The sequence below is a fragment of the Corythoichthys intestinalis genome, chromosome 12 (genome assembly GCF_030265065.1).
Source record: "Corythoichthys intestinalis isolate RoL2023-P3 chromosome 12, ASM3026506v1, whole genome shotgun sequence".
Classification (NCBI taxonomy): domain Eukaryota; kingdom Metazoa; phylum Chordata; class Actinopteri; order Syngnathiformes; family Syngnathidae; genus Corythoichthys; species Corythoichthys intestinalis.
The window spans coordinates 12,676,687-12,690,354 of record NC_080406.1 but is presented as its reverse complement, the minus strand read 5'-3'; the positions used below and the strand labels follow the sequence as shown (position 1 = coordinate 12,690,354).

Below are 13,668 nucleotides of genomic sequence, written 5' to 3'. Positions count from 1 at the left end.
TGACAGTCTAATGCTGCCTTCACATTTGATCCTTTCCACTAGCTATTTGGTAATTGCGAGTACATCCTGTTCATGTGCTTTTGTTGTCATGGCAAAAAAAACATAGCAAACACGGACTTCATTTTAGTTTGTTGCATGGGCAAAACTGCTTTAAACCGATAAATTAATCTACTAAGAAAATGCTAAAAAAAAATCCATACGCTAAGTTTTTGTTCATAACTGAACATTTTAACAAACACTTGGTCTACAGAAAAAAAACAAAAAAAAAACAAAAAACGAGTTTTATGAATGTGTACTCTACATTATTATGCTGGTGTCAAATATTCTGCAAATTGACGATAAAACGACTTTAAAACTTATATTTTCTTACCATTCACAACTTCTTGTTCACGTGCCGCCATTTTGAAAAGTAAAAGGTTCACGCATCTCCAAAACTTGGGTATTATAATAAAATCCCAATTCTCTAGTAGAAAATATGACTTGAGCAGGCGTTCACATGCAATTTTTGACTCGACAAGTTGTATTTACCATAATTACGACGCCACATGAAAGCAGCATAAGACCAAACCTACTTCAAAATGTGATGTATGGTATAAAGTGTACAACGTGAAATTGAATTTTTTTTTTTTTCTTTTTTCTTTTTAGCCTTTAACTTAATTGCAGTCATTGGCAGGGGTGATAGTGATTAGAATTTCTTGCCAGAACTCCTCAACGTGAAGGTGGCCATGGAGCCAGAAATTTTATTTTTTATTTTTTTGGGGGGTGCGGTCAAAGCTACTGAAATGCAAAGAAAACTGTTTTGGTCAGTTATTTCTATAACACACACAAAAACTGATTTTTATTCAAATTGTATTTTTTCAATGATTTGCAAAATAAAAGTTAACAAAAACCGCTATAACCCTAACCTGCATCTCCTAATTTTTACTTTCCCTCATTTCCTCACATATTAAATGCCAAATTTCAGTTTTAACTACTTAAGAACATAGGATGTAGGATATTAAAACTGAACTTAATGTAAATATTTACTTTTCTGTTGTGTTTTTTAATAATAAAGATATAAGTAACATAAATTCAGAAAAATAAATACAAATCACTTATATTATGAGTGAAATGGAATATATTATGAAGATTGCGCAAACACTGACTTTTTGAAATCATAAGGAAATGAATAAGTAGCCTAACATAAATGAATAAATATACGTCCAGAGTGCACATTGACTTCTGAGATGTTCTGAACCTCCTCATCAGAGCAAATAAAACTAAATATGATGAATAAGCCACCTTAACTCTTTCCTTGCGCTCAAAGATTTGATCCATTTTCTGTTGCATTGCCCCCCCCCCCTTTTTTTTTTTTTTTTTTTTTGCTGTTTCAGAAAACATGCACATTTGAACCAATCAGAGCTAACTATCTCTGGTAATCACATGTCAGTACTCAGATAACTACAACAGCTGGGGAAACCTCCATGCCGTCCGTATGTAAATCTGATGTTGGTAGATTGTTTTCTTCTCTGAGATGAAATGCATATATATATATATATATATATATTTTTTTTTTTACATAGCGTTTTGACAGTCGCCGTCAAATTTCGGAATCAAAGCACCGTATACCGGAACTGTGTTCCAGCCCTGAATCTTATACCGGAACTGCGCTCCTGACCGTTCCCGCCCACTTTCACCCCTGGTTATTGGGGATAGAATTTTCTCCACTCACCGCTCTTCTTTGAGGGGTAGCATCTCTTGAGGTCATCACAGGTTCTCGCTGGATGCTTCCTACTGCCATCTGGGCTTTTCATGCTGTCAATCTGGCTGCTGAGGGCTTTTAGAGTGGCTTGCACACCAGGGTCCACAGGTAGCACGGTCGAGGAGTTGCTGTTGGGTAGAGCCTCATCCTCACTGAACTCTGGTGGAGGAGGGGGAGCATCATCATATTCATGAGGGCCAAAGAGATCATCTATAGCTGCCACGGGAGGTCCTGGTGGTCCAGGAGGGCCTGGTGGTCCGGGTTCTCCTGGAGGGCCCTGTGTATCAAGTAATGTTATTTTGACTTTGTCTGAATGAATAAATAGAAAATGCACAAGAAAACTAAGCCGCTGACTTTGCCGACCAAACATCTGTTGAAAAGATGTTTACGGATTTAATGAATCTTAAGTCTTATTTTTATTACTTCCTTCCAACTCAGAGCACCAAATGTTACCAGGGCAACTTCCTTTTCTTTATTGTCTAATAAGATAATACCTCTGGTCCAACTTCTCCGCTTATTCCACGTGATCCTGGAGGTCCCATAGGGCCAGGCTGTCCAATGTATCCTTCTTTTCCAGGGGGCCCGATAGGACCAGGTGGCCCCTAAAATAACAATGAAACACATGTTTCTTTGGTGCTAAAATAGCTAGCAAACAACAAAAGTATTATACTTGCAAATACAATAACAAACGAGATCAAATGGCACACTTACCCTTGCACCGTTAGGTCCAACAATTCCAGACGCTCCCTGTTCACCTGTTGTACCCTAAATAAAGAACATATGGCGGAAGACACAGACAAGACTGAAAAAGCGGTTTCTGCTTTTGCACTCCTCTTTAAAAGAAACCTCTGTATTTTAAGCTAAAAAAAACTGTCGTGTTTGATAGAACAATATGTCTGAATGCTGCCATAGCAGATTCATGGTGCACTAAGCCCTCAAACTATTTTTAATTTGTCCGTTTTACTCCGTGAACCCCCGTTTACAGACGTCGCGCATCCGCTTTCGTTTCAACCCAGCCATAAAACGAAGGTAATTAATTATATTTATTATTCAAAATGTCTGTCGTTTTTAGCTTAGAATCATTAATTGATGTCCCATATTTCGTTTAAAAAAAAAAAAAATTAAAAAATGATTCACTCACAAAACTTTTAAACAAATTATGTCATAATGAAAAAAAAAAAAATGGCGTCTGTAAAAAAGTCACGGCTATCTACCGGTACCTCATAACTATTGGATTAATTGTATTTTTTTTGTTACTGTCGGATTTTCTCCGATATGTTAGATGATAAGTAATCGATCCAAACAAAAAAAAAGTTGGAAAAAAATGTTTAAAAGGTTAAATATATGAAAAAGAAAATCTCAACCACTCCTTGATGTCTGCGATTTCTGCATTGCGACCTTTGTTATATTACCATGTTTCACCCATAAAATCCCCCCAAAAATCCAAATGTGGCCATTCACAGCTGTGTCTTAACACTCAGTGATACATGATACATGGAGTTTTTGGACCAAAACAAAGTAAGTACTGAAAGGAAAAGATACCGTCATCGCACACACCATATAAATGTTTGCATTAGTCTAACACATTCATCTAACTATTGTTTAAGCAGACTCCACTACATGCCCTTTGACACAGTAAAGTGAATCACCTTATCCAGGCTAATGAGGGGGAGAGGAGAAAAATGGTACAGGTTCTCGTAGGCACCGTCTAACTGTTTGCATTACTCTAACACACGTAATATAATTTATCAGGAAATAGTATCATTTTCATATTTACGGTAGGACTGCACTACTAATATAAAATAAATAGCACACCATAGTTTAATGAGAAGAAATAGAAGAGATACACAATGCCGTCTAATCACAGAAGCCCAATGTGTGCGTCACGAACAAGATCGACGCACCAACTCTTGCAATCAGCTCTCCCAGCAAACTCCAAGGACAAAGCGCTTTGTCCTAAAACAAGTACAAGCCAGCCCGGACAACAAAGTTGATAGCGGGCGTCCCATCCGCGCACGAACCTAAGCCGCCCAAAACCAGCCACAGAGGGGAAGACCCAAAAGCAACGCCCAGACACACCTTCGGATACACCTTCAGCACGGCCCGCTTCACCAAAGACTTTAAAAAGACTGGACACTTAGATAACACAGATTTTTGCTGCTCGGAAACATGTAGCCTTATTTTGGATCCAGAATTTACCCTCCGTCGTCTGTTTTTGCCTTGTTTTTGACCACTGTCGACGAATAAATTGTCAACCTGGTTTCGGTGAGTGTTCTTCAAACTTTTGAAACATGGAGTCAGTACAAAGGGTTAAAAATAAGAAGAGAATGCGCGAAGTTCTGCCTTCCCGGTTGGCGCGCGCGGAGAGAGCATCGGCCGAGCGGCACTTGTTTTGGCTGTCGCTGTTTCCGTGCGTCTTGGCCGGGGGGGCGAATTCCAACAGTACGCAATAATATCTTGTTAAAGTCATGGCGTCTGTAATTCTGTTCTCGCGTGCTCTCACCTCCAGATAGGGTTTTGCTGTTTAATTTTTATTTTATTTTATTTTTTTAATGCCCCCCAGTTCAAATTTTTTCCCCCCAGAAAATTGAGATTGTAAGCTTTCCAATGATGTATCACACATGCATATAGGACAATTTTGAAAGTTGGCTAAATTGGGGGTCTCAGAGCGGAACTTCAAGTCACCTGAGTGTTTCCCACCATATATATATTCTTAATGTATATTTTTCAATGTACAAATCCCATATAAACAATCATATACAAACATACTGTATGTAGCCACAAAATTTTTTTTGGTATCTTTCAGCAGTCTAAAACACTGTCAGACTCGAGTACCTAATAGACTCTACTCTGAGTTGAATAGGATCACTGTTATATTGTTTTTGACTTACAGGAGGTCCAGGAAGACCCTGCAAACCAGTAAATCCACGATGACCCTTCTGTCCTCTCTCTCCATGATCACCTAAATCACCTTTATCCCCTCGTGGTCCTTGGGGTCCCTGCAATACAAACGTATACCAAGTTATGACCGATCGATAACTGCAGTGTTGTCGTTGATTTACTAAAGAGTTCTAACATGTATCTTAAATCCTGTAAGAACTCACCACAAGACCTCTCTTTCCAGCGGCTCCAGGAGGACCAACAGGTCCTCTTGAACCCTGCAAATAAAAGAAAATTGCTTCAGGAAATGAACGTGTCTGCCAACCGCTTTACTCCTACAGTTGAACAGCCCTTCGAGCATGAGGTATTAGGTTAATTCAAGTTCCAACATGTCCACAGACTGCAATTATCTCTTCATTGTTAATGTGTCAGGTGTACTACAAGGTACACTTTCTTCATGGTGAAGTCCACGAGGAAAAGATAAGATACAAAACAAAACAAGATACACGTGGCATGAATAATGGTCAGCTTACAGCATGTCCTCGTTTTCCAGCTTCTCCAGCAACACCAACAGGACCTGCTGGACCCGGAAGTCCTTGAGGACCTGCCAAACCTTCTGGACCAGGGTCCCCTCTGTCTCCCTAAAAAGGTACCGACAATCAGTTTCTTGCAATATCTAAAGCCACTGACAAATTCTATTATCGTTTGCTTTTACCCGTTGTCCAAGAACTCCTTCTTTGCCTGGTGGACCATCAGAGCCTGCAGGGCCCTGAGGACCAAAGACAAATGTTAAGACACTAGAGAAATACTTGAAGTGCACTAAAACAACTGCAGACTTTGGAAAAAGTACTAACATCAGGACCAGCATCACCACGTGGCCCATTAGCCCCTGGAACGCCCACTGGTCCTGGAGGGCCTTTGTCTCCAGTTGCTCCTGGGGATCCCTGTTTGCCTGGTGGTCCCTAAAAGTAAAAAGATCTTCTTGAAAGTGTTGCATGTACTGACCAGTTTAGGTTTATTATTTCAATGTATGGAACCAATAAAACTTAAAAGATACTGACAGCTGGCCCTGGGAGACCTGGCATTCCCCGTTCTCCGCGCAAACCTGGAAGACCCACAATGCCTCTCTGGCCTGTAGTTCCTGCTGGGCCTGGAGGACCATCAGGACCCTTAAATGGAGTTCACAAAACAAATATTTAGTCATGCAAACCTTAGTTCATTGAGCTCCGTTTATGTTTTACTGGATTAAAAATGGTGATTGGCATTTAAAACTCTTTTCGCCATCATGTAACTTAATATTAACGGCGTTCCAAAAGATCGATTATTAGATTCATCGAGATTCGACACATGACGATTCGATTATGATTCATAAATGTTAAAAAGCCAATTATAGGAACAAGGCCGCTGCTTGTAGAACAAAAGTAAAAGACACATCTGCCGCCTGGACACCTGTAGGAACGCACATGGCAATGATGGTGGCAATCGATGTGACTGAACAGGGGATTTACTCCTCAGGATTAAAATCTATCATATGGAAGCATTTCGAGATTGATCAACATAACAATGGAAAGTGCATTGACAAAAGTTAATCCATATGTAGGACATGTAAAACCAGGATTAAATACAGCGGGAACACGACAAACATGCGACAGCACTGCTACCGTTTCCACCCCGGTTTAGCGGAGTAGAATCCGCCTGTTGTTGTTGCGCCTCTGCTAACCAGCGAACAATAGAAGAAGGACTGTCAAAACTTCCCCATAACTCTGAGAGGGCGAAACAAATCTCGTCATTCATCGCAACCTTTATCGCTAAGGATTTACGCCCATATGCGGTCGTTAACAACCAAGCCTTTCGCACTCTGGTGCAGATGCTGGAGCCCAGATACAAACTCCCGAAGCGGAAGTATTTTGCCTGTAAACCTATTCCCGAACTGTACAGCATGACCAAAGTGCTGGAATCGCAGCTTAAAAGTTGTATGGGCATGTTTCCATCGTTACTGTTGAATCATTACGATATTTTAAATAAATTATGGACATACATTTGTTTGGCTACTTTATTAAAAAATACTGTATGATGCATCGATAATCCGTGATCATCGTGATAACCGCCAATACCGTGATCATTATTCAATAATCGAATCGTAGAACCCTGAATCGTAATCGAATCAAATTGTGCGGTGCCTTAGATGGCATACCCTTATTTAATAGAGTATTGTTTTTTAAACAAAAGAGTCACTACAACCGTAGGGCCATCTTCTCCTGAATCTCCCTTGTCTCCTGGGGTTCCCGGAGGTCCTGGTGGTCCTCGCTCTCCTTGTCTTCCGTTTGCTCCATGGTCACCACGAAGACCGGCAGGACCCTCTTTTCCAGGAGCTCCTAGTGGTCCAGGTTCCCCAATTGGACCCTGAGGAATCAGTCACAGTCATGTAGTGGGACAAACTCAAAGATTTTTTCAGATTGTCCCTACACTGTACAAAGTGTTTTACACACAGTTGTTCACCCTTCAATTCTGAGTGTCCTTATTTGGAATTTGGGCAATTAACAACTACTTCTGTCATTTATGTAATCCAGGTTGATCTGGATACGTCTAAAATATTTGACATTGATGACAAAACTTACTGTTGGACCTGGTGGGCCAACTCTTCCTGCAGATCCTGGGAAACCAGTAGGCCCCTTGGAAAGAAAGTATGATATGAGATCACTCATGAAATGGATTATTAGCTCTTAATGTTCTATTTAAGGCATAATCTTCCATTGCTTACTGAAAACTTAATGGCCTCGGAATAGCCACCTGATCATAACATTTCTGTGATTATAAAATTCCCTTACTGGTGCACCTTGTGTTCCTCTTCCACCCTTCAGTCCAGCAACACCAATAGGCCCCTGAGAAGATGAAAAAAAACCATAGTTAACTCTTTTGATTAGCATTTTGAATGGCTACAACACACACTTTTAAACAATTTTTAATCACAACATACTTGAGGACCGTGAGCACCAGCTAAGCCTTGAGGTCCAGGGGACCCAGCGTCTCCTTTCTGACCAGGCTCTCCAGTCTCCCCCTTTACTCCAGGTTGGCCATCAGGACCCTGTGATAGAGTAGAAGAGAAGGCACCAGAACTATCTTAATTCACTGTAAAATACTGATTTATCAGCGATATCGATGGAATAATGAGAACGTACTGGTGGTCCAGCAAAACCAACTGCACCGATTGGACCAGGGTCGCCTCTTGCTCCCTGCAGATGATGATCAATTAGTAAGCCTGAGTCATCTCAATGTAACCAGGAATCTTTACTGGTTGTACACAAATGAAACATTGTCCTAGTATACTCACAGGCACCCCTCTAGAACCTGGAGGTCCAGCGGGTCCTTTAGGTCCAGGTTCTCCCTAAAATATGTGACATACAGTATTTACTTAAATTCCATTGTTTGAAAAGCACTTGTAGGTTTGATAATACTAATAACAATAAACTACCTTTTCACCACTAGGGCCTGCAGGTCCTAATGGGCCAACAGGGCCAGGTGCACCCTGGGAACACAGAAACATTAAGGTTTAACATGGTCAGCTAAAAAAAAACTCATTGGAGGTAATATCTTGGAAAATTGAAGTGTATAGAATAAAATTTTCATCAGATTAAAAGTAAAATCCAATCTGATTAAGAGATTCTTCATCATGGTGAATAATCATGACCCCCAAACACAGATAGGGGAAAGAACTCTAAGATTTTACATGGGTCACATCAATACCCAGACTTAAAGAGAACATCGGACTTAAAGACTTGTAGGATCTAATAAGCCACAATTGTTCTCTTTCACTAAAATATGTTATTAGGAACCCATGAAATATTGCCATTGATTGAAAAGTCTATAATATTTTGTACATGTTTTGACCTACGGAGGGCGCCATGTTTTAAGCGCGCAATGGACGCTCGGGGTTATGACGTAGATTCTCACTGCCACTCGATGAATAATTCTGCAATTCCTTCTACACGGCGAAACGTCCAACACATGCGCTTATCAGTTAAAAGCGGCGAGTACTTACTATCTGTGTTTTTATTGAGTTTTTTATTAGCTTTTCATTGCCTCAAAATACTTTTTGCATGTGTTTCCCTCTCATACTTTTATGCATTGTGTTTTCTTGTGGTAGCTTTGAAGCCGATTGTTGATCTGTTGACCGCATTAGTCTTTTATTTCAAACCACCCTTATTTGATATTACATGTTTGAGTATTTTCTTAAGTCTTTAGTATGTTCCGTCTGTATGCATCTAGTAAAAACAAGCTAAAAGCGCACGGTAGTACTTTGGGTGTTGAATTTGCCTCTTGTAGAAGTTTTGCCAGGTTAGCACATTTTGGTAGAACACCTGTTTTGTCCTACTCTTGTTTCGTCTCATCCCGTGTTTCCTGTTCATTTTGCTTTTGCTGCTCATTTTGTGAAATATCGACAGTGCCGTCACGCTCATTAATGTTCCTCTCGGGTTCAAATTGAAAGGGTTGAACGGATGACATGTTTATGTCGCTAGAGTCATACTCTGGAAGCCCGGCAGTGTAACCATGTGATGTCACGGCCCTGCGACGTCAACAAGAATAGCGACCAACTAGTAAATCCTACAAATTGTATGAAAACGAAAACATCAAGAGCGGTTTCAATATCAAATTATTTTAACTCATAATAACGTTTATCTTTTAAGAACTACAAGACTTTTTATCCGTTGATCCCTTTAGCCAAAAGAAACCAAAAGAGCATGCCTTTTGGTAAATGGTAAATGGACAGTACTTATATAGCGCATTTATCTGCATGGTTACATTAGCACACATTTACCCGTTCACGCACACATTCACACACCAATGAACAATAAAGTCTCTTCTGGGTTTATTGTTATTTGCTGCAGATAAAAAAATAAAAAAAAAATTAAAAAAAAAACAAGGAAATAAAAGCCATAACGGTGATTCTGTCAAATATTGATCATTTGAGGTCAAATCCAAATGTTTTGACCTGAAAAATTAAGAGCCTAACTTCTCTGGCTGTTATGAAGAGGTTTGCCATGTAGTTAGAGGTGGGTAGTAACGTATTACATGTACACCGTTACATTGACGTAACTTTTTGAGAAAAATGTACTTCTAAGAGTAGTTTTACTAAGCAATACTTTTTACTTTTACTTGAGTAGATTTGTGAAGAAAAAAACACTACTCTTACTCCGCTACTTTGGGCTACACAAGACTCATTCCATTTTTCCTCTTTATTCTACGTATTAGATGTATTATCTTTTTGCTAGCTATGCTATTGCCAAGAGTAGCGCTACTTATTTTACCAATGAGGCGTCGCAACAATAATCACATGATTCCATTACACCAATCAGACGCAAGCTTGCCGTTCTGTGATCACGCAAACCCGTTCAATGACGTGTCTTGACAGCACCGTAACAAATGAAGTATTTGACATGGAGCCCTCAACATGAATCAAAAGCGAGGATTTAAAACTCTGTCCCAGTTTTTATTTGGCACCATTGACCACGGAAAACGGAGATATGATCCTTTTAATTTCATAATAGTAACTGTGAAGGAACTATGGTATTCACTATTCATACTAGGAACTATTTTCTCCACTAGAGGGCAGAGCTCTCATGCTTTTTGGACGAATAATGCTTCATTTCTGTCTTGTTTTTTCTCTCTTGCCGGAATTCAATGATTTTTAAAAACAAATTCTTTGGGTTAATGTGGTTATGTAATGGGTTATTGTACTACAGTATCATTATAATAGCAGTTGATATAGATAAGTGCTGAGAGAAAAAAATACCATTGTTTAAAACAATATCAAACAAAATAAGCAGTTACTCAAAATGTTACTCATTACTTGAGTGTTCTTTTCATTACATACGTTATTATTTGTACTCGAGGACAATTTTTGGATGACTACTTTTACTCTTACTTGAGTAATATTATTTTGAAGTAACGCTACTCTTACTTGAGTAAAATTTTGGCTACTCAACCCACCACTGCGTGTAGTTCATTTAGATTTCTCTATTTGATAAAATTGAATTGCTCACCCTTGCGCCGTCATTTCCAGGTGTACCTTCTGATCCTTTTTCGCCAATGGCTCCCTTTTAAAAGTAAAAAAAAAAAAAAAATTTAAAAATTGTAAAAGATTTCATCAATAAAATTACTTTGGGGCTTGACATGCAACCATAGTGGCAATTGCATTGAAATATACTGTATATGCACAATAAATACATAAATAACTTACTCTGTCACCTTTTGGCCCAGAGGGTCCTGGGATGCCTCTTTCCCCTGGCATTCCCTGAAGACCAGGAGGGCCCACATCACCAAGCACACCAGGAGGACCAGGACTGCCCTTCAGGGAAAATCAAAGATTGACACTTATTTGTGCAATTACATGAAAACACAGTCCGTTGGTTATTATTTTGTTAAGAATTAGGGGGACAGCAGGAATAATAAACTGGGACTAAGTAAATATTTTTCTACATGAAGATACGCATGGGTTCCCTCATATATGGATGACTGCTTCATCCTTGTCAGCAAAATATCAAAAAGTAACCATCAATAGCTGCTGACATAAACTTTGCTAGGCTTAAGTTTTGCTGTGAATTAAATTTAGCTCTCGAGATCACATTCCTGCTTTGCTAAAATACACATGCTAATCCATCCATTGGCATGGTATTCAAATCAAAATGAAATTTCATATATCATGAAAGAAAGTAGTTCGATTTTCTACCTTTGGCCCATCAGGACCAGGTGCTCCAGGGATTCCTTTGGGTCCCTGCAGACCAATTGAACCCAGTTCGCCTCTCTCCCCTGGAATTCCACGCTCGCCCTATGGAAAAATCCCCAATTGTTTCATAATGTAGCACTGATATACATTGTTGAGTGCACTCAACCCACCCTAGGGCCAATTTGACCAACAGCACCAAGTTCTCCAGGAATACCCTGCGGGAAGAAAATCACACAGCCTCAAAACAAAGCTCTTCATCCCTCAAACTCTTCACGTTTGAACCACTAACAAGATGATCATTTAAATGAACTAGAGTTGCATCAGCTTTTATCATACTCACTAGGTCACCTGGCTTCCCGGATTCTCCTGGAGGACCTTGATTTCCTGGTAAACCCTAATTTAAAAGAGAGAGAAGGAGCAATAGCCATCAAAATCTGTTATGTTATCAATGATATGACATCTTTTAACATGACAATAAAACAGCATATAGCTATAGACATCATAATTATATTGACGGGACAGATTCCCCAGACACTGCGCCACGCCTTCAAGTAGGTTGGCGTCCTACACTCCACTTCAGTCGGTCGCAGTTATTCTCAAAACACATGCAGCGATCCAACGCTGGATTTAGGTTGAAAAAGTAAGAAAGCTGTACCGCATACAAACAGAAAGGATTGTCTCAGGAGTGATTTGTTCGAGGATTCAAGGTAATTATTATGTTTTTTGTACAATGCATGTATTTTGAAACGTGAAAAAAGATCAATGGGAGAAATTAGCCGCTACGGCATTGGCCTCACAGTTCGCAATATTTACGTAAAATAATAAAGTTTTTTTTTTTTTTTTTTTTGCTTTTAACTAAGAATCGAGACTGTTTTAGGTCCATATCTATAAAGAATTCAGGGATTTAAGCATTTATTCAGAAGAATTTTAAACGGAAGAAGTTCTTCGTTTTCATAAGGCCGCCGCTACATTTGCTTACTGACTAGCACCATAGCTTGCAATATTTACGTAAAATAAATGATAACTGCACGTTTTTTTTTTTTTTTTGCTTTTAACCAAGAATCAAGACTGTTTTAGGTCCATGTCTATATCTATAAAGAATTCAGGAATTTAAGCATTTATTCACAATATTTTTTAATGGAAAAAGCTCTTTGTTTTCATAACGCGGCCGCTACATTTGCTTACTGACTAGCATCCTAGTTCGCAATATTACGTAAAATAAGTGCTAACTGCACGTTTTTTCCCTTGCTTTTATCCAAGAATCGAGACTGTTTTACGTCTATATAAAAAAAAATTCAGGGATTTAAGCATTTATTCACAAGACTTTTCAACGGAAAAAGCTCTTTGTCTGTGATTCCACTCGGTGAGCTTTGTCGGCCACACCAACAATGCAGGCCCCCTATTAATCGGCCCCGCGTCCCATGTCCCTTGCCCCGTCAATATATTATGCATATATACATAATATATATAGTATACCTGGAATCCATTTACACCTGGAGGTCCCTGTTCTCCTCTGTCTCCTGCAACACCCTATTGATTGAGTTAGTACTTAAGTCAGTCATGGTAATGATTTGGGCTTTTTAATATACATATTAAAAGTGGGAGCTCTTACGGATGGGCCAGGTGGGCCAGCGGGGCCAACTTCTCCATCTTTGCCAGGAGCCCCCTTAAGGACAAAAAGACAGATGTCAATCCTGTTTGAATCTAGTTTAAATGGCCAAGATTAATGCAACACTATCACTGCAGGTTACTTACTCTTTGACCTGGTACTCCTGCCGATCCTTGTTCGCCTGTCTTACCCGGGTCACCCTTTCATAAGAAAGATGTATAAGTGAGATCAAATTATCCTGTTAAAAAGTATTTTGCAAAACGGTACTTACAGCAAAACCCTTCGGGCCTGGTATTCCCATTGTTCCTGCAGGTCCTCTATTTCCAATGGAGCCTGCAGGGCCTGGGCGACCATCTTCACCAGGGGCCCCCTAAATGTTAAAAGCCAAGTCATACCTTAACCTAACCCAATCATACATTTTTGTTAAATGTCAAAAGGGATAAAACACATTGACATACCAGAGGCCCTGGCTTTCCTTCAGCTCCCTGGACTCCAGGAGTACCAGTAAGACCCTTGGAAGAACATATTTAAAGGTAAGCAATGAAAACAATTGAGACAGAAGCATATGAACTAATGGAGACTGTTGAAAAATGCGTAACACTTTATAATAACTATCCGTTTTACTAGTTAATAGATCATTAGTAAAGTGTTGATAAATGATTTATTGTTGATTTGTGAAGTATTTGTTAACAGTTTGTTAAGCATTTACAGGGT

The 13,668-nt window shown here is 39.4% G+C and overlaps 1 protein-coding gene across 2 annotated transcripts in view; it reads right to left on the bottom strand.

Annotated features, from left to right (window-relative positions):
• Positions 1-13,668, bottom strand: part of col5a2a (collagen, type V, alpha 2a) — an 86,971-nt gene that overhangs the window by 14,959 nt on the left and 58,344 nt on the right. For both annotated transcript variants that reach the window (XM_057852217.1, XM_057852218.1), the window contains exons 26-51: positions 13,413-13,466; positions 13,226-13,324; positions 13,101-13,154; positions 12,958-13,011; positions 12,822-12,875; positions 11,686-11,739; positions 11,516-11,560; positions 11,349-11,447; positions 10,860-10,967; positions 10,663-10,716; positions 8,094-8,147; positions 7,953-8,006; positions 7,801-7,854; positions 7,599-7,706; positions 7,450-7,503; positions 7,240-7,293; positions 6,863-7,024; positions 5,683-5,790; positions 5,476-5,583; positions 5,337-5,390; positions 5,155-5,262; positions 4,846-4,899; positions 4,633-4,740; positions 2,453-2,506; positions 2,236-2,343; positions 1,712-2,018 (exon numbers count right to left, since the gene is read on the bottom strand). In XM_057852217.1, the coding sequence (XP_057708200.1) occupies positions 1,712-2,018; positions 2,236-2,343; positions 2,453-2,506; positions 4,633-4,740; positions 4,846-4,899; positions 5,155-5,262; positions 5,337-5,390; positions 5,476-5,583; positions 5,683-5,790; positions 6,863-7,024; positions 7,240-7,293; positions 7,450-7,503; positions 7,599-7,706; positions 7,801-7,854; positions 7,953-8,006; positions 8,094-8,147; positions 10,663-10,716; positions 10,860-10,967; positions 11,349-11,447; positions 11,516-11,560; positions 11,686-11,739; positions 12,822-12,875; positions 12,958-13,011; positions 13,101-13,154; positions 13,226-13,324; positions 13,413-13,466 (2,224 nt within the window). The remainder of the gene's footprint in view (positions 1-1,711; positions 2,019-2,235; positions 2,344-2,452; positions 2,507-4,632; positions 4,741-4,845; positions 4,900-5,154; positions 5,263-5,336; positions 5,391-5,475; positions 5,584-5,682; positions 5,791-6,862; positions 7,025-7,239; positions 7,294-7,449; positions 7,504-7,598; positions 7,707-7,800; positions 7,855-7,952; positions 8,007-8,093; positions 8,148-10,662; positions 10,717-10,859; positions 10,968-11,348; positions 11,448-11,515; positions 11,561-11,685; positions 11,740-12,821; positions 12,876-12,957; positions 13,012-13,100; positions 13,155-13,225; positions 13,325-13,412; positions 13,467-13,668) is intronic.